The sequence below is a fragment of the Pinus tabuliformis genome, chromosome Q (assembly GCF_031772625.1).
Source record: "Pinus tabuliformis cultivar Carrire ecotype Pingquan chromosome Q, CPIR1, whole genome shotgun sequence".
Lineage (NCBI taxonomy): Eukaryota > Viridiplantae > Streptophyta > Pinopsida > Pinales > Pinaceae > Pinus > Pinus tabuliformis.
Window position 1 is genome coordinate 1,306,067,071 of NC_142296.1, and position 25,051 is coordinate 1,306,092,121.

The 25,051-nt window shown below is 36.1% G+C and overlaps 1 protein-coding gene across 5 annotated transcripts in view; it reads right to left on the minus strand.

Moving 5' to 3' along the window:
• LOC149224631 (uncharacterized) overlaps positions 1-25,051 on the minus strand; it is a 447,397-nt gene that overhangs the window by 64,187 nt on the left and 358,159 nt on the right. The window contains exons 6-7 of one of the 5 annotated variants that reach the window (XM_089386197.1): positions 22,163-22,219; positions 21,633-22,043 (exon numbers count right to left, since the gene is read on the minus strand). The exons of 3 other annotated variants lie outside the window; for them this stretch is intronic. In XM_089386197.1, coding sequence (XP_089242323.1) covers positions 21,922-22,043; positions 22,163-22,219 — 179 coding nt within the window. In that variant the 3' untranslated portion in view covers positions 21,633-21,921. Of the gene's footprint in view, positions 1-21,632; positions 22,044-22,162; positions 22,220-25,051 lie in introns of those variants that run through there. One more of the 5 variants, XM_089386198.1, reaches the window with a different exon arrangement.

The following is a 25,051-nucleotide window of genomic DNA, read 5'->3' on the forward strand; positions in this document are numbered from 1 at the left end:
TGAGATTGACTATTTACAAAAAAGTACACCTTGGTCGACATGGTCAAAAGGTTCTCTCGAATATTGTTTTTTCTACCTTTTCGGGTTCAAGGGACAAATTACGAAAAGGGACATGATGGAGTTTTCTTTTTTGTCTATTTTTCTAACTCTATAAACATGAAAAATATACCAAGTTATTCTTCTGTTAGACTCGTTAAAATTTTTTACGACGAAAAACTTGTCACCATGATGAGACCGAGTTTCTCCTTCCTAAGACTTGTAAAACTTACTAGGATGCATTCATTTGAAGAATGAACTTTTATGACAAGCATATGATATCCCCTTTAAGCTTGTGATAAAAAATAATTGGGGTACTCGCTAGAAATAGTGGGGAAAAATGAAAGTGAAACATCCTTTGTATAGGCAACATGTCGTTCTTGAACATGATACTCTTCTGCTTTTCGTGTCGGGTTTGGGATATCCTCACTCAGTCACTTGTCCTCCCAGGTTTAGGTGATCCATTTTGCCTCTCATTTGACTATTCCATTTCATTATGATCCTTGGTCATATGTTGAGTCAAATGATGCTACACTTCAGAGTCGTGTCGTCGCCGATGTTCAATAGAAGTCCTATCCACAGTCTATTACTTATACATTATCTGACCCTTCACTATAGTCTTGGATCTTATTCATTTTAGTCCACTTTATTCCTCGTTTCGTGTCGATGATGGGGGACTCATCATGGCCCTCCTTCGACGAGTCACTTCCTGTCGACTTCAGCTCATTATCCAGGAAGATGGCTTAGAGACTCCTTTTCAGTACCTTAGAGCTTGCATGCCTTAACGGAAATTTCTTCGCATTCGATGACAAGTTTTCATCATTGGCCTTAGATGGATGATTCCACGAGTGTTCAACTTCAGCTTCATTTTCGCATTCATAGATTGTACTGTTGTACCTTGAGAGCCATTGTCATTATTGGTGGTCCCTCTCATGCCTATTAATGGTCCACATCATTGACCAGTAATCAGGTGGCTTTTTAGCATGTTCAACTTCAACACATTCATTCGTATGTTAGAATTTGTACATTGTTCAGATTGGGATGGAGCACAAGACCCCGAGTCTTGTCTGATATGACTCAGGCTGCGTGAAGTTATGTATTATTCATGATTGTACACATGTTTCTACTATAAGGATGGTTGTGACCATACCGTGGGGCTTTACATTCATGGTGATCCTTCTATACTGGATGGCTGCGCCCATACCATGGATCCTTTCACATAGTCCTTACTATCCGGATGGCTACGTCCATGCTGTGGATTCATGTTTTAATATCAGGTATCTATATGTATATGCATCATTGATTTGCAGGTCTCTTGACAATGTTTGTTCTCGTCTTTGCAAAATCTCGTAAAGCATCTCAATGATCACTCTCTGTTATGCCTTTATGCTTTAGGGGGCATCTGTTTCACATTTTTTTGTCACACCTCTTGCATTTCCCCGTGACATGCCCCGAAGTGCCCGAAACATGACCATCATGCAGTGTACTCATCCAGATATGCAGCTTAGATCCTCCCTAAAACACTGATGGAAAAATGCCTTGAGCTTCCCCTGAAGGAAATGACTCTAAACCATAATTTGAGAATCATCACTCCCCTAACACTGAAAACCACGATGGTCGCTAGTTGCACTATACTAGCCTCGCGATGCCATCATGCTTTTGGCTTGGATACTAGCAATGATCCCTAAAAGGAAATTTTCCCAAAGAGGACAAGAAGCTTCGTGATCTAGAGGCTTCCAAAACGACGAGTTGGAGGTTGTTCGACATGGATGAGGTCGAGTTCTCTCAACTTGGCCTTTTGGTCTTATCCCTATGAGCTACCTCCTTGAGATGAGGGCCTTCTCCTATCTTTGGAGAGATCCTAACTCCCTTTCCCTACCTATATATTCATCCTCTCCCATTCCAAAATGGTTGGTCTTTGGCTATTTGCACCCCTATGCTGAGATTGTGCCTACATGATACTCATTTGGTTTGGAGGAGGAGTGCTTAGAGAGCTTAAGCTTGGACTTGGAAATTCACTCAAGGAGAGCTTATTGACATCAAGGCTTGGTTGTATGCTTCCTCCTTTATTCTATTAATATATACAATTTTTGGTTCATTTTCCATAAATGTGTATGTTAATGCATCATTTATCTTATGCTCATTGATCTATTAAGTAGGTTACTTTCGATTATGCTATTTGTACTTGTGTGTTTTATTATGTCTTGTTCTCTTGTTCAGGCATTTAAACATTGTGAGTAGTAGGACTGGGCTCGTGGCACAAGCGATTTGAGGTCTTCAACAAAGTAGGATGTTATAGCTGTTACACTTCATTTTGTCACCATGACAAATAATCATCAAAATCGGATCTCTCACCATCCATCCAAGTGTCATGAAGCACTCCCTTGCAAGACAACAACTTATATACCTTGAATAAAGTGGAATTTCTAGATCTCTTGGTATAAAACCTTGCTTTTGAGCATTTGGGAAGTTTTTCTAAAGAAAAACCGCACATGTGCAGTTTCTTCCACTGCCAAACTGCGTAGATTTGCGCTCTGTTTTTAAACAAATATGCGCAAATCAATAAAGAGTGAGATCTAGAAGCATTGTTGGGAGAATCATTCCCAACAGAAAGCCTCAAACTCATGTATATTTGAGCCTAACCTCATTTTTGATGGAATTAATTCCCATTCTTCAAGAAGACCTCATCCCTCTTTTAGTGGATCTCATCCTTGGACTAAGGATCTCAAACTACTTCCTTTTGGCCTATTTAATCAAGCCATAGGTGGGGGAATGAGAGAGGTTGTTGAGAGTAAGTTTATGCTGGAGTAATTTGGTTGGATAGCTTATCATTCCCGGAGAGGATTAAGATCAATGGGAGGAGCTTCACAACATCAAGGCACATGTTTTGTAGCTCCTTTATGTTTCTAAAATTAATACAAAAAAGCATTTATTCTCACTTCATTGTTTAATGGATTAATTGATCAATTTCATGGATGGTTTATGTTATTTATATTTTTCCATTGGAATGATGTTTGTTACTAGTCTCCTTGATCACTAATTTGAATTATTGAATCATTTATATTGCATATGCCTTTGATCCTTTGTTGTTTCCATGTGTGTAGGTCTAGATTCAAGCATGGAGGAGCTGCACTGAAGCATAAAGAGGGATCTTCATCAAGCATGTCGTAATAAGATATGAATTTCCATTTCTCACCTTATTAGCTTATGATTCAAGGAAAGATAGATTCAAGGAAGGAATTAGCTTGATTGTCTATTTGTTTCTAGTTTCCTTTTAGGATCTAGGGAGATTGCTCTTGTTAGCAAGAGAAATTCATCTGCCTAAGAAATTGGTGACCATACTAGGGAACATCCCGTTCTCTTCCATCTTTTTGTTTTTATTCTCGAACCTGTTTTGATAGCTTTATCTGAGTTTTGACAAGTTAATGATATGTCAGATTTTGTGATTTGTTTGGATACTTTTTTATTTTTTCTTTAAGTTTCTCTACCTAAGCGGTTTCTGTTTAGAAATAAAGCGCATATCTGCGCAGATTTCCTTTAGTAACAGTGCACATGCGCACTGTGCTATACTGTCTACCTACCCATACCCTGAGAATTTTTGGAAAAAATAACTTTTCCTCTCATTAAAGTCTGAATTTTTTGTTTTTAAGGTTTCATTATATTTGTTTATGACTCCAATCAGTCTTCATGTGTTTGATCGAGTGTTGTGAAGGAGTTTTCTTGAGATTTGTCCATTTTCAAGGATTGAAAGGTAGGATTTCTTAAGAGTTAGTGTTTTGATGAGATGTGCTTCTTGTGCTGCATTAAAAACAAGAGTCATTTTTATTCCAGTATTGAAGTTTAATCAGAATTACACTTTAAGTGTTGATTTCATAACATTCATTCAAGCATTTTCATTTTAAGGATTTCTTTGGGTGTTTTGAATTTTATTTCCTTTGATCATTTCTCAAAGATTTGTCTTAGTTTCTTAACAATTTTTGAATGTTTTTGCTTTATTGTGTCCGAGTGTTAATCACCTTTGAGTGTCATTATTTTTTTATCTTTGGAATTTTCACCCGATTTCCTTTACTTACACTTGATTGGTTCTTTAGTTGGATTAGTGAAGGGAAATAGTCTTGTTGTTCTTTCACTGATTTAGAATCATCTTGTGTTTGTTTTGAAGAATTCTCTTGCATAGATTACATTTTCATGGTTAAAATTCTCATTTCATGAACGAAAATTGTGCATAGATAACATTTGCATAGTGTTCACAGGAATTGTTCATAGATTACATTTGCATAGTCTTCAAGGAAATTGTGCATAGATTACATTTGCATAGTTTTCAAGCAAATTTTGTATAGATTAGTTTGTGTGGTTTGCAACTTATAGCTTTGAATTGCATTGGAAAATTAGAAGTGGTACATTTTTTGAGTTAATATTTTAAAGAAGAACCTCTTTAATTACTCTAGCTAGAATTCATCGAAATGAAGAGATTACAAATTTCATATTTGATGCATTAGAGTTTTGAGTCAAGTCATAATACCATCAGTATCATGTCCAACACCCCTGAATGTTCCTTATATGGAAGTGTTACCTACCCTGCCATGGGTTCATTATGTGGCAACCTATCCCACGTTTTCAGTTACTGATGCAAGCGGGCCTCTCATTGTCTGCTCGACTCCTTCTGACTTAGATCTAGTAGATGACATGGTCGAAAATTCAACGGGGCATTTGAATATGATTTTCTTATCCCTATTGATCCCCTTGACACGTGTTCCTTTCAGAGGATTGTTCTTGCATTTGATGAAGACCTTTTGGAAGCCACGATCAAGGGGTGTCCCTTGTCATGCATTTCTTCCATATGGAAGCCATGAACAAGGGTCTTATGAGGATAGTCCTTTTACTGTGTCAACCTCATTCAAAAATGAAACAACTCTTTACGAGGATGGTTATTTTACTGTGTCAACCTCATTAACATATGAAACAGATCCTTATGAGGATAGTTCTTTTCCTATGTCAATCTCATTAAAAAATGAAATAGGTCTCATGAGGATAATTCTTTTACTGTGTCAAACTCGTTAGAAAATGAAACAAACTCTCACGAGGATGGTTCTTTTACTGTGTCAACCTCATTAAAAAATGAAACAGATCCTTATTGAGGATAGTTCTTTTCATGTGTCAACCTTGTTAAAAAATGAAACAGGTCATTTGAGGATAGTTCTTTTACTGTGTCAACCTCGTTAAAAAATGAAACAAATCCTTATTGAAGATAGTTCTTTTCCTATGTCAGCCTCGTTAAAAAATAAAATAGGTCATCTGAGGATAGTTCTTTTATTGTGTCAACCTCGTTAAAAAATGAAACAACTCCTTATGAGGATAGTTCTTTTCCTATGTCAACCTCGTTAAAAAATGAAATAGGTCTCATGAGGATGGTTCTTTTACTGTGTCAACCTCGTTAAAAAATGAAACAACTCTTTATGAAGATAGTTCTTTTATTGTGTCAACCTCGTTAAAAAATGAAACAACTTCTTTTGAGAATAATTCTTTTCCTATGTCATCCTCATTAAAAAATGAAATAGGGTTCCATAAGGATAGTTCTTTTATTGTGTCAACTTCGTTAAAAAATGAAACAAATCTTTAAGAGGATGGTTCTTTTCTTATGTCAACCTCGTCTAAAAATGAAATATGCTTGTTGAGGATAGTTATTTTATTGTGTAAACCTCATTAAAAAATGAAACATGTCATTTGAGCATAGTTCTTTTCTTGTGTTAAGCTCGTTAAAAAATGAAACAAATCCTCCCTTATCATCGTTGAGTCTTTAACTAGATCTCATAAATGTTAAGTTGAGTCTTCCTGATCTTGTAAACAAGCCTTCATTTCATCCTCCTATTAGTAACTTGTAATCCACTCAAGTGAATAAAATGAAGTTTGGGGGGAATGTGCCCTTGCAGTGATTATGCTGGTGGCATGAAAACATATCTCAAGCACAATTTTCTTTGTTTCCAGCTTGCGTAATAATGAAACCACTCTCAAGCACAATTTTCTTTGTTTTAACCTTGTGTAAATATGAAACCACCCTCAAGAAAAAATTCCTCTGTTTCAAGCTTGTGTAAAAATGAAACCACCCTCAAGCACAATTTTTCTTTGTTTCAAGCTTGCGTAAAAATGAAACTTATCTCACGTCCATTTCGGTTATTATCTTCAAGACTCATTAAACTCATGAAAATCTTGAGCTTCTTTTGCTATCTTTTCATGCTTGTAAAACACATATGAAAATGCAGAGTTCTTTCTGTCTTTTCCTGCTCGTTGATTAAATTGAAAGTCGGTAAGATGAGTATATTTTTATCACTTTTTCAAACTTATTTAAACTTGCAAAAAAGAAAAACCATGGAGTCCTCTTTTAAGCCATTTTCAGACCATTAAAACATGAAAAGATAGCGGAGTACTTGCTTGTTCGAACTCGTAAAAGTAAATGAACAACCGTCCACTCAATATAAGTTTACCCCTTTTACGGACTGAGCTAGGACTGTTTACGAAAAAGGTATACGTTGATAAAAAATGGTCAATAGAGTTCTCTCTTGTATTATTTTATCATTTTTCGGACCTTAGGGACTAAAACTTACGAAAAAGAACTTGAACCGAAAACCGAAAACACGAAAAACCGAAAAACACGGAGCTTTACTTTCTCCGAGCTTGTTAAAATTTTACTTTAAAAACTAAATGTGTTTCCTTTTTGTGTCTTTTTCAAACTCATAAAAGAAAATGACATCAAGTTACTTCTTTACTAGATTAGTAAAAACTAAACAGTATAGGACCCATTAAGTACAATGGGACCGAACCATTCCTTCTTTGGGTTCGTTAAAAATACTAAGATGGACTCATTCGAAGGATGAGCTTACATGACAAGCATATGTTATCCTCCTCAAGCTTGTAAAAAATAAAGAGGTACTTGCTAGTAATGGTGGGGGAAAATTGAGAAGAAAAGTTTGTTTCTTGTATTTCAGGCAGTATGTCGCTCTTGAACATGACACTCCGTCACATATTTGTTCAGGTTGGGGAATCCATTTGTCTCATAGTTAATTGAACCTTATTGAAAGTCTTCAGTTGGTTTTGGGTATTATCGTTGAGTCAAATGCTGCCAAGTCATTTTTTCATGTCACCAATATGTTCAAGAGAAGTCTAAACCTCAGTTCAAATTACCTTGCAATTTGTAGCCTTCAATCGCGTCGGTCATCCCTGAGTTAGTCCTTGCAAACTGTTTTTCCAAAACTTGACATTGTGTTTCGTGTCGTAGGCTTTCCTGCGACGGGTCACTTCCTATCGACTTCAGCTCATTATCTAGGAATTTGATCTAGAAACCTTTAGTACCTTGAAGCCTGCATGCCTTAATGGCAGGTTTCTCGCCTTCGATGACATGCTCTCATTATTGACCTTCGATCGAACAATTATATGAGTGTTCGACTTCAGATCACCTATTCACACTTCATAGATTGTACTGGGAGTACCTTGAGAGCCATTGTCATTATTGGTGGTTTCTCTCACACTTGTTAACGGTTCACATCATTGACTGGTAATCAAGTGGTTTCTACCATGTTCGATTTCGAGACATTTTCTCGCATCACTAGATTCGTACTATAGATCAAGAGATGGAGATAAAGACCCTGGATCTAGTTTCATCCATCCAAGTTACGAGGAGTTTTGTATTCATGATTATACACAGACTTTTATGTTTGATGGTTGCATCCATCTTATATATACTTTGACATTATGTATTTCCATACTACGCTTTAAAACTTTTATGTTCTGAGTATGGGAATGCCTACCTTAGTGATGATTATTATATTGCATTGTAATCCTTGATTGATTGTTGCAGGTTTCTAACCATGATCTCTGATCCAATCCTTGATATGATAAAGTACTTCAGTGCTCAACTTTTCTGACTTCGCACTTTAGGGGGCAATTTGTTACACTTAATTTTTCACCATTACAAATAATCATCAACATTGGATCTCTCACCATCCATCCAAGTGTCATGAAGCACTCCCTTGCAAGTCAACAACTTATATACCTTGAATAAAGTGGAATTTAAGGATCTCTTGGTACAAAACCATGCTTTTGAGCATCTGCGTAGTTTTGCCAAAGAAAAACCACACATGTGCAATATCTTCCATTGCAAAACTGTGAAGATCTGTGCTCTATTTCTGAACAAAAACTGTGCAGGTAAATCAATGAAAAGTAAAATAAAAAGTGAGATCTAGAAGCATTGTTGGGAGAATCATTCCCAACAGAAAGCCTCGAACTCATGTATATTCGAGCCTAACCTTATTTTTTATGGAATTAATTCTCATTCTTCAAGGAGCCCTCATCCCTCTTTTAGTGGATCTCATCCTTGGACTAAGGATCTCAAACTACTTCCTTTTGGCCTATTTAATCAAGCTATAGGTGGGGGAATGAGAGAGGTTGCTAAGAGTAAGTTTATGCTGGAGTAATCAGGTTGGAGAGCTTATCATTCTTGGAGAGGATCGAGATGAATGGGAGGAGCTTCACAACATTAAGGCACAAGTTTTGTATCTCCTTTATGTTTCTGAAATTAATACAAACAAGCATTTCTTCTCACTTCATTGTTTAATGGATTAATTGATCAATTTTATGGATGGTTTATGCTATTTATATTTTTCCATTGGAGTGATGTTATTTATATTTGTCCATTAGAATGATGCTTGTTACTAGTATCCTTGATCACTAGTTTGAATTATTGAATCATTTATGATGTACATGCCTTTGATCCTTTGTTGTTTCCATGTGTGCAGGTCTAGATTCAAGCATAGAGGAGCTGCACTGAAGCACAAAGAGAAAGATAGATTCAGAGAAGGAATTAGCTTGATTGTATGTTTGTTTCTAGTTTCCTTTTAGGATCTAGGGAGATTGCTCTTGTCAGCAAGAGGAATTTATCTGCCTAACAATAGCATCAGAACGAGGTAGGTCATCTTCCTCTTCTTCTTTTTCAATTGTAACTTAGGAAAATGTCTAGTAGATTGTCACGTAGGTTGCTCGTCCCACTCATTGGGCTAGAGGGATCATCTATGTCCCCAGAGAGGATTGCTTAGAAAACACAACCACCCGAGTTAACCCCAATTGACAAGTTGGTAACATTGTTATTTTCACAATTTTTCTTTTTCTAGGATATTTCAGATGATGAAATATGAATCATGTTGAAGTGAGATCTTGGGGGATATCTGGTTAAAACTTCAGAGTTTGGTTCACTAAACTATGAGATATACTTTGTGGATTTTAGTTTGTGAAGGATTATGAAATCAATTTCAAACATGTTTGCATGGTATTTTTGCCATAACTTATTTTCTGGGACTTTTCAGACTGTGAAATCTTCAAAAATATTAGGGGTGGTATGATCAGAGTGGGGGGGGTGGGGGTGTGTGTGATTATTCATCCAAAGAGTCAACTAGAATATAAGTATGTTTCAAGTTTGGTATAGGTAACTAATAATGTTTCCAAAGCCTACACTCCTTTTTAATGGATAAAACAAGCTGTGAAAATGAATATACAAGAAATCACCGTGATAGGAGACTCGCTACTTATCATATCAAGGATAATAAAAAATAATGGCCCAATATGTAAGACATGCTCATATCATCACAAGAATTCTTAAGTTTCTAAATCATTTCCCAAGATCTCACTTCTATCATGCGATGAGAGTAAACATTTCCAAAGCTGATGAAAAGGCTAACCATGGGACGTCTTTCCCCAATTAGAACCTTGAATGGATTGGACAACGAATATACAACCTCCCCCATTAACTTATCTCGTGGAATCCTAAAAAAGGTGGCAACAAAAATCTCATTATGTGTGTATCATTGACATAGAAGGCCCATACATGTGCCCTTACTTGGAGACGACGCCCAAAAGCTTCGATCCATTTGATAAATGGTACTCAACAATCATGTTCAGGTAGGCTACACAATCTTTCATCCTTCTTTGATATGGAAGGAAGATCCGACACATTGATTCAATGACGATCATGGGGAATTCGATCCGTTGGCTCCTTTAGGAGGGAACATTTGATTATTATATGAGGAACAATGTTAATTCCATAATTTCGCAGGTGGAGTACAGTACTGAGGGACATTATGAGGCAAAGTGGTGGTGGATGTTGGAGAGTTACTTTCCGTTTAGGGGATCAAATATTAAAGGGCTGGTCCTTGTCTCTACGAGCTCAATTTTTTTGATTCCTTCTCTATGGGATTTGCGCTTCAGAGGTAATTCATGGGCTCTGCTTCATAATTAGTTGTGTTTGTATTATGCTATATTGTTGGTCCCCTCCGCAACGAACTGTTGGTATTTGTGTGTGTTCTCACTATTTACGTTGGTATGAGTTTATATTGGGTCACTGGTGGGAGTGGCATATACATGGCCTTTCCGAACTATTTGGTTTAGATGCTTTATTTTATAATGGTTGGGGATGACCCCTTGATGGAACTCACAATGAGATTTGAATCCACTACAGGACTAGATGTTACCATGGTGGAAAAGTCTTTGGAATTCAAGATTTAGGTGCTTTCTCTATGTAAAATTCAGGACTCATCCGTCTTGCTGTCAAACATACCCCGTAGAAAATGATCAACTCAAGCGAAATTGCTTTGACAAGAAACATCAAAAGCTTACATTTTACACAAAATTTTAGATTAATCATAATCAAACATACATGAAAGATGTTGAAAACGTGGAGGCCCCTTTGGTAAACGACATGAACAAAGCTTCTGAATCAACATCCATGGGACATGTTCCCTTAAGAAGACAATGCATGTTAAGGATTCTAATCTCTCTCTAGTCTTAAACTACATTGCTCCTTTTGTTTCTTAATAGATAGTTTTTGGAGATGTTCTAGAAGTTGTTGTGGCTTAATTAGAAATGAAAATGTAAAAATGAAAATTTGGCTCATAGGAATGGTAGACATTTTGAATTAAGAATCATGGAGAGAGTCTCTCGTGATATCATTGACATGTAACTTTTGAGTTCAACACTCAACCTTTTAATAAAAAATCTTCGATTATTGGTAAAAAAAGAAATCTTCAGAAATATTAGGAGACATACAAAAGTACTCTAGATAAAAATTTCAGAATTATATTTGATGAATTGGACACGTGCCACATTATATAAGTTTGCTTGTGGAAAGAGACAAAATCAACAAGCTTTGAGAAATTTACCATAACTTTCACTTGGCACATCAAATTTTGGTCAGATTAGTGGAAATGCATAGAAGACATATCAAAATATTGTGGAACAAAGTTTCAAATTCAAAAGGGCTCCAATCTTACAAGTATATCAAGAAAAAGGTCAACCATTTAAATATTCTCCAAATGAATGTTTTAAAGGTACATACAATACAAGTAACATGACTTTTGACTAGAAAATCCATTTTTTTGGGTGATTGGAAATTATGACAAAGAGGAATACTATTATTATTTGCTCACATGGTTACAAAGAAAGATCCAAAAGCTACTACACCAATTAAATATCCTAAATGTTCATCCAAGATTTATGAAGAAAATGAAGACTTAGAGTCTAGGTTCTCCGAATTAGAGAAGAAAGTTAATGAAATAGATAGTCGTATGTTGAAAAAAGGTGGATTTATCAGGTACTCAAGAAAGCACTAAAAGAGAAATGATGGATAAAATGGAAAATAAGATGAATGAAAAAAAGGAAGATATACAAAAATCCATCAAGGAAGATATAAAAGAATTACAAACCATTCTATTGAAAGATCTCCGTAAAAGGGATGTGGAGATGCAAGGAAATTATGAACATAAGGAGAAGCATGGTGTTGAGACTCAATCACATATGGGAGTATGTTGTTACAATTGGAGAGCTCAAATATTGAATCACAGAACAATAATATGAATTTTCAATCCAAGATCCACATTTTCAAGGTTTCAAGTCAGCACCAAGGAACTATTGCATTCAAAAAATCGACATGGGGAAGTTTGATGGTAACAATCTTATAATATGGATATTCTAGATGGGGCAATACTTAGATCTACACCAAGTGGCATCCTTACAAAAGTTAAATATTGCATCCATGTTTTTAGAAAAAGAATAATGTGTATGGTATTAATGTCTTTGTGAAAGGAAAACTGATTTTGTTATGTCTTGGTCCATTTTTTTAGAAGAATTAATAACCCATTGTGAGGATATTAAAAGCAATACATTCTTTAGTCCACTGGTAAATCTTTGACAAAAATGTCCAGTTATAAAGCACATTCAATAATTCCAAAATTTGAGTCTCAGGCTAAATAACATTTTAGAGAATAAATTGTTAGAATTCTTTAGAGGAACTTTAAAGGAAAGCATCCAACACGAGGTGCGTCTCTTTGAAACTAAATTCATATAGTATGCTTTCAATCTAGTGAGGAAGGTTGAAAGCAAAAATTTAGTTACCAACAACTATAGAGAACATACTAACCTCACTCAACCAACAAGGTTGACACCTCAACAAATGGATGAAAGAACAAAAATGATTGTTTCAATTATGACAAAAAGTACCATATGAGGCATAAATGTGGCAAGAAGAAATTATTGTACATAGACTTTGAAGAGGAAGAAAATAAAAAATTGGAATTGTCACAAGATTTAGAGCTAGAAGAGACCATAACAATTTCTTGTCATGCATTGGCCGCCATCAATACCCCACAAACCCTTAAGATAGAAGGATATATTGAAAAGAAAAATGTGACAATGTTGATTGAATATGGAAATACCCATAACTTCATCAATTACAAGCTATCAAGACTTCTCAATCGTTTGATATATCTAGCACTAGAGTTTCAAGTAATGATTGCAGATGGAGGTACCATAAATTGTTCAGGGAAGTCAAAGGATCTTAACTCAAGTGGTTGGGTGAACAATTTGTTTCCCCACATGCATGGGTTCAAGTCTCTAAAGACATGTTGTAACAAGCTCGTTTTTGGAATTTATGAAATAGTTGTATCTGTGGTAATATTGGTAATCGATCTTTCGAAATTCGAGATTCTCCATAAATTCTCGTTCTACTTAAAAAAATTTGTTTATGGAAGTTCCATAGTATTAAGCTTAATATGGGAGAGTATTTATTGGATACTCCCATTATTTTAATATAAATGAGTGGTATTGGTGTCCATCGGAAGTAATGACCTTTAATTTTCAAGATCTCTTCATAAGATTTACTTTAGAAGGTAAGGAAATTGAGCATAGAAGTATCTAAGGGAAACCCTCTAAAGTGATAAGCTCTAATGGAATGACAAAACTACTCAAAAAGGGGCACCAAGACGTTCACTAATGTTCAAACATCAATATCATCTATGTCGAGGGATCTACATAAAGTTATCAACAATCATTCCAAGGTATTTGGATTAATGCTTAAGGGTCTTCCACCTACTCAAAATCATGAATATGCTATTCACTTACAACCAAGAAGTGCACTACAGATAAATGAGGAAGGGAAAATCATACTACAAACATAGACAATCTTGGGAACAAGGATCAAGAAGCTAAGTATTTCAACAATTGTGGAGTACCTCATCAAACAAAAGAACCTCCCAGAGGAAGACATGACATGGTAAGATAACTTATCTATGCATAATCACTAGCAGTTAGTCAAGTGTTGAGGACAACACTTGTTTGAAGAGAAGGGGAATATTAAGCCGTATATAAGCCCCATGTTAGTTGTAAAACCCCTTATTAAGCCCTAGATATTGAGTGATTACATTTCTATCATTATATTGTTATGTAGGTTAGAACCTTTGATGGTGCCATTTTATCATAATTATACCCTTTGTCTCCTACACACACACACACTAGGGAGACCTAGTCTTAGGATCAACAATTCTTTCCTTGTACATTGTATTCATTTTAAAAGGAGGCTTCCCCCTTAAATATCACTGTAATTATTGATTTCGTATCATTTTTAAAGTGCAAGGTTCATAGTAGAAAGTCATTGGAATGCAACAAAAGGGTCCTAAAGTACATTCCAAGTACAAGAGAATTTGGATTTCTCTAGAAAAAAATGACAACTTTATACTTGTTGAATATTGAAGATAGAACATCAACTTCAGGATTTTAATGTATATCGGTTCAATCGATGTATCTTGGAGTTGTAAAGATAAAATACAATGACAAACTTTTTAGCAGAGGAAAAATGGATCTAAGTTTGACAAGAAATGTCTAAAATTATTTGGCTACAAAGAAATTTGCAGGATATTTGTGGTAATTAGAAAACACTGAATATTTTATCCATTGAGAGCCACTCAACAATAAAGATGGTTAAGAATCAAAAGTTTCATTCTAACACAAAGCATGTTGATACCAAGCATCATTTCATTAGAAAACACATAAACAATGAAATGACATGGTTAGAGTATTGTCTATCTAAAGATTAAACTACAAATATTTTCCCTAATCCAAGAGGTAAAATAAAATTCCTTAAGTTGAGGGATGAACTTGACATTTATAATAATAAACATTTAGATTAAAGGGGGGAATGCTAGCTTAACTAGCCTAGATCCATCTTAACTTCGGAGCTACCAACCCCCGAGAGGGATCAAATCTCTTGGCATGCAAACCTCTTTTAGAGTGAAAAAACATTTGATCCCTCTATGCGCTTGGTATATCCTTCTCATTTTTAATTTTATTAAAACCTTGATTTAATCTCTCTGGAATATCCACAAAATACTTTTAGTAGTAGTGAGGGTAAATGGTTTAGATATATCTCAAAAGTATCACCTTTTTTCTTTTAGATTTAATTAAAAATATAATAAAATAAAATATCTATAAAATATTTTTATTGTGAAATGAGTTAAGGCTTTTGGGCATGTGGCATTGATAAACCATTGTATTGGCCCTTGGTATTGTAATCGAGCCTATTTACAAGTTAATAATATGCATGGTAAAGTGGGTGCGAATATCCATGGTTAAGAATCTTGTTATATGTAAGTATTGAATTTTTATGTGCTTATCAATTAACTTTAAATATTGTAACAAAATCATTATTAGTCCCTTGCCAAGGCAGGACTCTAGGAATCAATTTGCTTGTTGACCATTATTAGTTTAACATTGACCAATGCAACTTATAATGTTTAAGTTTAGAAACTAAACATTTATTTTTCAATATTATTAACAAAACTATTTTTCAAACATTTGGTTGGACCATAACTTGAAGGTCTTATTATAGCCTTTTGATTTTTTAATACAAAAATAAAATCCTTGAAAATATGTCATACACGTAAATAACATATTAACCATTATTTACTTCCCACAATAATTTAAGAAAATCTTACACAAAAAAATGGATATAAATAACATGTAAATAAATATAAATTCAACATATTGAGTAGACATAAAAATGTTGACATACTATCTTTCTTACATTATATCTAATGACTACACATCTCCCCTATACTAAGCTGTAGAGTGCCTCTTGGCACAATAATCTTAAAGTTTATCTAGATAAACATTTTCCTAAAATAATAATGACAATAAAGTTTGTTTTAAAAGATAGATTGTCATTGTTACATCCTTGCCATAGTGATTGTCCTTGACTTATTGGTCAATGGCATATGGCATGTTGAGATAAGTCTACAAAAGTAATAAATACACTACGCCTCTAACCTATTATGTAAGTTTTCTTTTCCCGATTAATATAATTGTGTTAGAGGACAATTGGTAAATCTTATCAGAGAAAGATAGAGCAAATATAAAGGGATTTTATAGTTTATAATAAAATTAAAGGAAATACACCATCTCCTATCCTTTTCATAAGTCTTCCCCCCATTAAGAGCATGAATATGCCTATGCATTAAATATACAAGAACAAAAACAAGACGAGAGGCCTCCTAATGTCACACTGAATCTAATTTAAAACACCTACTTTTCGAGTGGGGATAAATATGTCAAACCTTGGCTAAATCATTAGAGTATTGAGGACAATGTTACTCTAAAAATATAATTACATCTAAAAAAGTTAAGAAGAAACTGTGGTGTGATAAAGAATAAGAGGAAATTAAGATAAAAATGAGGAGGTGATCAACCCTAATTTAGAAGATCAAAATTATCTATTTACTTTAACTACCATAAAGAAGAAAATTACCATTGCTAAAATAAAAACAAACTTTCATAAGGTTTGTAATGAAATAGGGTATTGGACAATTTCTCAAAATCCACGGGTTAAAATAATTTGTTATCTTCGTGGCACTAGGAGTGTTGAAGATGAAAAACACTTTCTTTCATAATGTCCCAAATACAACCACATGAAATCTCAATTTTAATATATTTGTTACAATATTGACTTTCCTAGCCTTTTAACTCCTTAAATTACGGTGATTTAAAAATGGTTCTCTTAAAGGTTTTCAAACACAATAAAATTCTAAAACAAAAAAAGTATTTACTTACCACCATCATCATTATAATTCCCTAGTGTAGAATATGCTTATTAACTATTTACACTTTAATAAACAAGTAATTATAAACTTTTCATGTTTGATTAGACTTGTAATCATGTTTTTTTTTTCTTTGCTTATCTTCTTATGATTGAAATGTAACAAAATTAACTTAGATTGTGTGAAGTATTATTATGACTATGCATTGTACAAAAAAGAGCACCTGAACTATAAATGATTTAGGCAAGGATTGATGTGTTATTCAATCCATTTTGATTTATTAATCCCTTAGAGGATTTTGCACCAAGAGAAGATGGTCTACAAAAGTTAAAATGAAAATCAACTTAAGCTTACTCGAACATAAAAATGTTCCATATATTTATTAGGAATGCAATCTAAATCTTAATATATTGTTTAGAAATATTTTGTTGTCTTCAGAGGATGGTTTCGATGGATATTACCAAATAAAATTTGGGATTGATATATTGTTTAGAATATTTTGCTACTTTTTTAATCAATAATGAGTACATTCCACTAGGTACAATTGATAACTTTGTAGAAACGACTGCCACTATTCCACCTGGTAAAACCAATATTTCATAAATGCCACAGAGGCTAACATGTCTCCAGAGACTTGAATCCATGCTACTTGGGACACTAATCATGAACCATACCACTTGAGCTAAGTTCCTTTGACATATTTTGCTATTTTCATAGGATGGTTTCCATGGATATTCCCAAATAAAATTCACTTCATCAATATCCATCAATGGCATATTAATAATAAATAACTTATACAGAAAACGATGGACGCAGTTGCAGCGCAGGGGTTTCGTTCTTCGCCTTCGGCCGCTCAGGTCAGGGCTTCTTGCGGTGTTCACGACGGCCATGGAGGACAGGAGGCCTCTGTGTTGGCTCGTAATAAACTCTGCAAACATATTGAAACGGAGAAGGTTCTTGCAGATATCCGTCAAGCAACGTTCCAATCCAGCATTCAGGGCAGCCGCGGCAAGCACAGCGCGGGATCATTATGCCCTCACAGCAGATCTGCACACGCCATTATGGCCTCGACCAGACAGTTATCCGTGCGCTGTGGCCACAAACCAGAGCAGGAGATCTCAATGTTAGCTTGGTCTTTGTTAAGATCTGGGGAAATCACTCGCTCTCCGAAGCACAGTCTTGGCTTCAGATCTGACAAAGATCAGCCAGATCCGGTCACCCAGAAGGCAGATCAGTCCACGCTCTGGCCAGATCCAGAGATCTGTACACATCCTGGCCAAGATCTTGCAGGTCTGCTCCCTCAGATGGGAAATGGACATGGCAGATCTGCTCCAGGAAGCTCAAAGCCCTTACCTGACTCCTTTCAGATCCAAATCTCTCAGCCTACAGGCAGCACCATCATGCAATGGGTTAGCCCTTCAGATCTGGTGCAGGAACTCAAACTGAATCTAGAGCGCAGAATGGGGATCCCTTCAAGCTTTCAGCGACTCCTCTTTCAAGGTAAACAACTTGAAGACCCTTTTCCCCTCTCGGCTTACAGTATTTCCAGGAACAGCTCTGTGGTGGTAACCCTTCGTTTGAGAGGAGGTGCAGCGGGACAGTCTTCCTCTTCTCGGCCTTTCTCATACAAAGATGTTGTTCACTCTGAGATCCCCAAACCCCCGGAAGCCCTTAAATCTAAGGCCTTCTTGGTTGACAAGGTTGAAGAAGTTCCCTCTATTGAACTCATTCATGAAGAACTGGCTTCCCATCTTCAAGAATTTGCAGAAAGAGCCATCATTTGCAGATTCAACGGATTGTGGCCGCGATCACAGGATCTCTATGCATGGATCCATGCAAACTGGACACATCATTGTAAGATCTTTTTTTGCTCGAAAGGTTATTTCATTGTTTTATTTGACAATAGTAAGCACTATGAAAAGGCCTTAGCAGAAGGCCCTTGGTTCATGGGAACTGCAGGACTATTCTTGACTCCTTGGTTCCCAGATTTTGATCCAGCTACTGCAGTAATTACTAAGACACCTGTATGGATCCGGCTTCCAAACTTACCTGCCCACCTATGGAGTACTTGTGTCTTCAGAGCCATAGGAGACACCTTGGGCAGCTTCATTAGTGGTGATTTTTGGCGGGAATCCAAAGGTCTCTACTCATATGCAAGAATATGCGTGGAATTAGATCTGAGCAAAGGACTTCCAGAACAAATCAATCTCAAAATTAACGACTTCGTCTGGACCCAGACACTGGATTACGAGAATACTGCTTTTCGGTGCCGACATTGCCACCAATCTGGGCATTTGCAGAATACATGCCCATCTCGCCCAGCAAAAAAGAACAAGGCCGACGTCTCCAAGCCCAAGGCTAAACGATGGGCTCCTTGTTCTCCTCCTCCTGTCGTGAATTCTGATTCCTCCAGCTCTGAAGATGAAGATAGTGATGAAGAATTGAATCAGTCGCCTCATTTCGTGGCCCCTCCCACAGATGGTCTGGCGCCTTCTACTGACTCAACCATTGCTCAGAAACGTGTCCATTTGTCCTCCTCCTCTGATTCAGAAAAGGAGGGCTCTCCTGTGGAGGAACCTAATCTTCAAGTTATTATTGCTCATCCACCCCAAAATGGTTGGGTTGAAGTCAAAAAAAGGAAAGGTAAAAAGCTTCGTGTTGATGCCTCTACCCTCTCAGGGTAGGAATCACTGCTTCTTTAGGTTACCAGTGACTCGTTGTAGCTCCTTGCTTGCTTAATTCCTTCTCCGGAACCGAGGTTGATAGTCTTATCACTTCCGGTTGCCGGTTTTCTGCATCTCTGGAATGTATCCTCTTGTACAATATTTTTGCTTAATAGAATTAGTCTTAATCGAGAAAAAATAAATAAATAACTTATATAGTGGTTCTCATGGATATTCACAAATAAAATCCACTTCATTAATATCCATCAATGGCTTATTGTCAATAAAGTAATACCATTATCTTCGATGGGGATGGGTACATGGGTAGAGAGGTTTCGTTGGGCACCATGCAGAATGGATAATAGGTGTATGCATTTGGGGGAGGCATGGAAATCACCAACTAAAGGTAGTAGTCTAACACACTGCCAGTCTATTCAATTTAAATGCTTGGTTATGTCACTTGGGTGGCAGAAGTACGTCGAGTGTGACATTGGAGGAGGGGAATTATCCTCTTCCTCATTCCTCTGGATTCTTTTGTGGTTGTTGTGCTCAATTTATTGCTCTGTGGATGCTGAGTCTGGGTCTGTGCGCTGGTGGGAGTTCAGGCAAAGTGCTAAGCGCCATTAGGTGTTTGCAGGGTATGGGTTGTTCTTTCAAATTTTGTATATGACTTGGTTGTGAGTTTGGAGGTAATTCCCTTTACTTCTCTGGTTCTGATTTGTATCCTCGGCCATTCCTATGTCTTTTGGAAACTTTTGGCATGGCTCAGAATTTTGTTCATTCAGTTAGCTTTGTTTATGGGTGGCTCCCTTGGTGGCTTTGGTATTTGATTAAGATTATTTGGCATCTCTGTGAAGTGGAGAATTGATTTGGTGGTGTTTGGATTCGTCTTGTTAGTGTTGTTGGGTCCTGTATGTGTTAAATTCCTCCTTGTCCTTGGTTGGAGTGTCAATTATGCACTTATTCTTTTCCTATGTGAGTTCTTCGAACTGGTTAGATTTTGGGAGTATTACTATGTTATGCCTCTATATTATGGCGAATTTGACAATTTGTTGGTGTCTGGTCCTCTGGGGTGGCTAGTCGATGATGACCTGTTAATCTTTCGATCAGGTTTACAAGGTCGAGTGCTCCGTCCTTTAATTTGTTTTGCTGCTAGAGGGTCTCTTCGTGGTTGCTTGATCTTCCCTTTTGTTAATGTGCTCATGCCTCTTCATCAGAGAATGATGAGTTGAAGGGGTGCCTTTGGTTTTATTGGGTATAATATTTGTCCCTCCACTTATGACTCAATTGGGAATTTTTTCCGAGGAGTTTGATGATCATCTGTATCATTAGGATTCAGATATTGTTAGTGAAGATATGACCAAGGTATCTGACCTTAGTAGATTCATGAAGCGTAGGCTTCATTTCTTGAATTTGTTGGCTCTTCAGAAATAGATGGACACTTTGTTGAGATTAATTTTCAAGGATAAATAGGTTAATAATTATAATGTATTATATTCTCTTGATGATATTAAACATATGCTCAAGAATTTACGTTTGTGGCTCGAAAATGTGGATTCGAGTTTGGCCAGGGTTGGAAATTTCCTGTATTGCATTATGGTTCAGTGATCTCATTGACCCTCCTGGTGATCCTATTGACCCCTCGATGGATAATGCACAAGATTTGCCTATATATCCTCTTATCAGGACTAGTTTTGCTAGTCTTTTGCTTTTTGGTTTTGATTTTATTCACCCATCTTTAGGTATGGTTACATTGTGGAGGTTTCTACTGTGCTTGTTTTGTCAGTTCAATATGAAGTTTGTAGTAGGGTGCTTGGTGGTTGCATGTTTATGGAGAATTTTGGATTTCCTTTTCATATTAGTTACGTATCTTCAGTGTGGTTTTGTTAATACCGGGCATGGATGTTAGAAGCGGGCTAGTCCTTTTGGCTTTTTGACAAGTTTAAACATTTATTATTTTTTCTAGCTAGCCAGGTCTTTTTATTTGCACTTCCTGTTCGCGGTATGCATGAAGTTCTTATTGTCAATGTGGGCATTGGGATTGAAGTATTTGTTGTTGTTTTGCTCCTTTCTGGTGTATGGGTTGTGGGGATATATGGTAATTCTATCACTTTTTGCTTGAGTGGCTTGTTGTACGCTTATGTGTTGTTTTAGTGGTCTATGTATTTTCTAGATACTGTAATTTTTGGGTGTTGACTATACATCCTCCCTATTTGATGATGTCATACTATTACTCTTTGTGAAACACTGGCACTGACTACTTTGCAATTTCAGCTTTTTAATGAAAGGAGCAATTTACAAAAAAAGGTAATACCATTCCATATGCACTATCTCCAGTTCATGTGTAATAAAAGAAATACATTTTTAACATGCTCCAAATCTCAAATTTCATGACATTGTGGAGCTTTCAATGATTAGTCTGTAATCCTATCTTTCACACTAAAGGAACAAGAATCCTCATGTACATACAAATGAACAACTATCAACTACCCATGGGAGAAAGTTCACAAATTTCACCATTCCTATTAAATTTAAAAGTTAAAAAAAAGATAATGTTAATAAATTATATTTAAATATAATCCAAGGAGTTAGTTCAACTAGCTATCACTAATGTTGTTGAGCATTTGGCCAATTTCATGTCAATAATCATCGAATTTCCATTCCCTTAAGATAGGTGCACTAATCTATGCCAGTAGATGTATGAGATGTCATTCATAAATGTGGGGAAGCATCCCTTAGATTCCCCTTGGATTTTTCCTTGGAAACAAATATATTTAAATATAATGACTAATAAACTCGAAGAATATTACATAAATTGGTTAAGATATAAGTTCCCTATTTGGCCATGTTTCAATCTTTGCAAAATAGCTTGGGGGAATGATCCCATTTAACCCCTCTGTGAGCAAAACATTATTGTCTGAAAGGTAAAGCTTCATTCCATCTAAAAACAAACAAATCAACATAAGCCATTAAAAGTAAAAATTTCAACAATAGATTAACTATGTCATCCTTGTTAACAGGTGAACTCAAAAAAACAAAACAAGTAAAATAGAAAAATACCTTTTAAAGCTTTTTGGACATCCAAGAATATCAAGATCTCACAATTTGAGCGCATACCTAAAATGGCTATAAATTAATATTTCATTCTAAAAACACCAAAGGATGCTAATGTGTTATTAATTTTCATAACATTAATTGAATTAAGCTTTCATAGTTTTGTTGATTATCCATTCCATATTTCTCTAACTAGATACAAAGATGGTAGTGAAACATATGATGAAGGTGCCTAGAAAATTAATTATAACATTAACACATAAAGGGGTGAGCTATAGCAAAATCATGAGTTTCACCCTAAAACAAAATAAAATATATTAGTGAATAAATTTTGAAGTTTAGAAAAATATATTATGTATAGCTATGAAACAAACTCAAACTAAGACTTACGTTGTAAGTGGGTTATTTTGGCGATAGAGTGAAATTATTAATTACTTAGAAATTGAATCTTGTCGAGGCTACCCTTGGTAAGATTTTTGGGAAGGCCTTTATTTACAAACATGGATCATTTTCCTATCCCAACTAAAGATAAAGGGCATCTTCATCACTAAGAGCATATGTTAATCTTGGCAAGTTGTCATATGGTTTAGATGTCCCATGTGTTATTACAAAATAGGAAGGTATTGGTTGATAATGCTTGGCTCTCTACCTTTGCTTTTATAAAAGGTGCATTAATACAATCTTTGATATCCTTAATACTCATGATTGATTCCCATGGCAATACTTGAAGGTCAAGAAAAGCCACATAGTGATGTGTTGCAAAGCATTAGAGAGATCTTGCATAATATTCTAATGATCAAGTTGGGATGGAGGCACCCCCAACTGGGTGCAAAGATTTGACATGTAAAAGAACCAAATCTTGCAAATAGGTATAGGTCTATAGATATGTACAAATAGTTGAGTCAAATCTTGTGTTGGAAAGTCACTTAAATGAATTGTGGAGGCTTAATCCTAGGCAACGAACTTGCACTTTGTAGCTTCAAAGTGCAAGCAAGCCACTTGTGGAACAAAATAAAGTTTTTATCCTTGTTCCTTAGCTCTTATGGTCCTAGGTCTTTTAGAAATTTGGGCAGCATCGGGGCAAATTTCCCCAAAGAGAAACCCTAAGCCCCAAATTCCCATCTAAGGATTGGAGACGATAAGTATGGTCGCTAAGCTTGCCATGAACAACAAAGGGTTCAATCCACATGGATTGAAAACATTGGTGTGTTTACCTTTCTCTTCATGGGCTTTATCCCATTTCAATACTAAGTTTCTCACATCGAACTCCTTGTTCCCCACAAATTTCTTGTCAAACCGATGCTTGATACGGTTATGATGCATAGCAAATTTTCTTTTGTTTTTCACCTTTCTTCCTTTAACTTAAGAAGGGTGTCTATCCTACTATGAACAATAAGACATGGTTTACCTCGGGATTCTTAAGAAAACTGAAGGGACGGGAGATATATGTTCAGAGCAAGGATAACTTCTTTTACATACATGAGGAAGTGATGGGAGGTCTTCAGAGAGGGTTTTGGTGTGACATGGTCATCCCACAAAGCATTCACCAATGCATTATGCTAGTTCCTTTGCTCAAAGTAAACAATTTTCTTAATGATGCGAATTAAATTCTTATTAATAGACTCAACTAAATTGTTTCCCTGACGATAATAATTAGATGAGTGCTTTAAAACAAAACCATTCTATAATAAAGAATCACAAAGTTTTAGCGATGAAAAGTAAGTTGCATTATCGAAAACAAGTAGTGTGGGAATGCAGAACCTGGTAATAATATTCTTCTAAAGGAATTGGATGAATTCCTGCTCGTTCACTTGTTTCAATGGAACTTCTCCAACTCACTGAGTAAAGTAATCTATGGAAGTTAAGATATATCGGTGTTGCTTTGATGAATGTGGAAATTTTTTGCTAATAACATATAAGCCCCATTGTTGAAATGGCTCTTTAATGACAATGGGCTACAATGGGGTGGTTTGTTGATTTTTGGTAGCATCGGATGTGCTCTAGCCATGAAATTTGGTGGAAAGACTAAGGCACATGAGATCTCCAAGACCTAGAAATCGTTTGAAGAAATACCATCCGGATGAAGAGATATTAAAATAATTATTATTTTCAATGGGTCCCTAAGTCTAAACTTAGGAAAATAAAAATATTAATGTGCATTAATGTAATATGGGTGAGAAAGTTCTAAGTGGTGAGGATCAAGCCAGATCTAATCTTAGCCGTTGATTAGGGACTTAATCTCGGCCGTTGAATCGTCAACAAGAAAAGTATAAGGGGCTTGAGGGTCAGTTGGAGATACACCAAGAGAGATTAGTCAGTTCGATTTTCTGGGGCAAGGTTTGTTGAGGAAATCGAGCAAGTGATCAGTTGCAGTGAGGGGCAGTTCAACAAGAGTTTGAAGAATACATAGCAGAGAGGCAACGAAGTGTCGGGAGAGACAACGCAGGCCCAAGAAGGGTTGATGCAAAGGACGCAAAGGGCCTCAGAGGCAGCGTTGGGAGATTCTGTGGGGCAGACTAGAAGCTGATTAACAGATCCTGAGCCGGGAGAGGAAGACGCAGATCCTAAATGAGTGAAGTAGTTCCAGAGCAGTGCTTGGAGCAGCTTTCATTGTCCAGCACAAGGAATAGTTGAAGTCACTGTGGGGTTTGATCATCCGGTTATTGATTTGTCAGAATATCTATTTCCGGATAGAGGTACTACTGCCGAGGATATTCTTTGTTGGGTGAGCCATTTTTGGCACCCTAGTTGTATTCACAAATCTGTTTAATAATACAAACCCTCTATATGTTGCACCGTTTTTCCAACATTGGGTTTCTCCAATGATGATTGTCCAAAAATAACAATGTCCCTTGTGTTATTGTTTCTGTTTACTTCAGTGCATGATCTGTATAT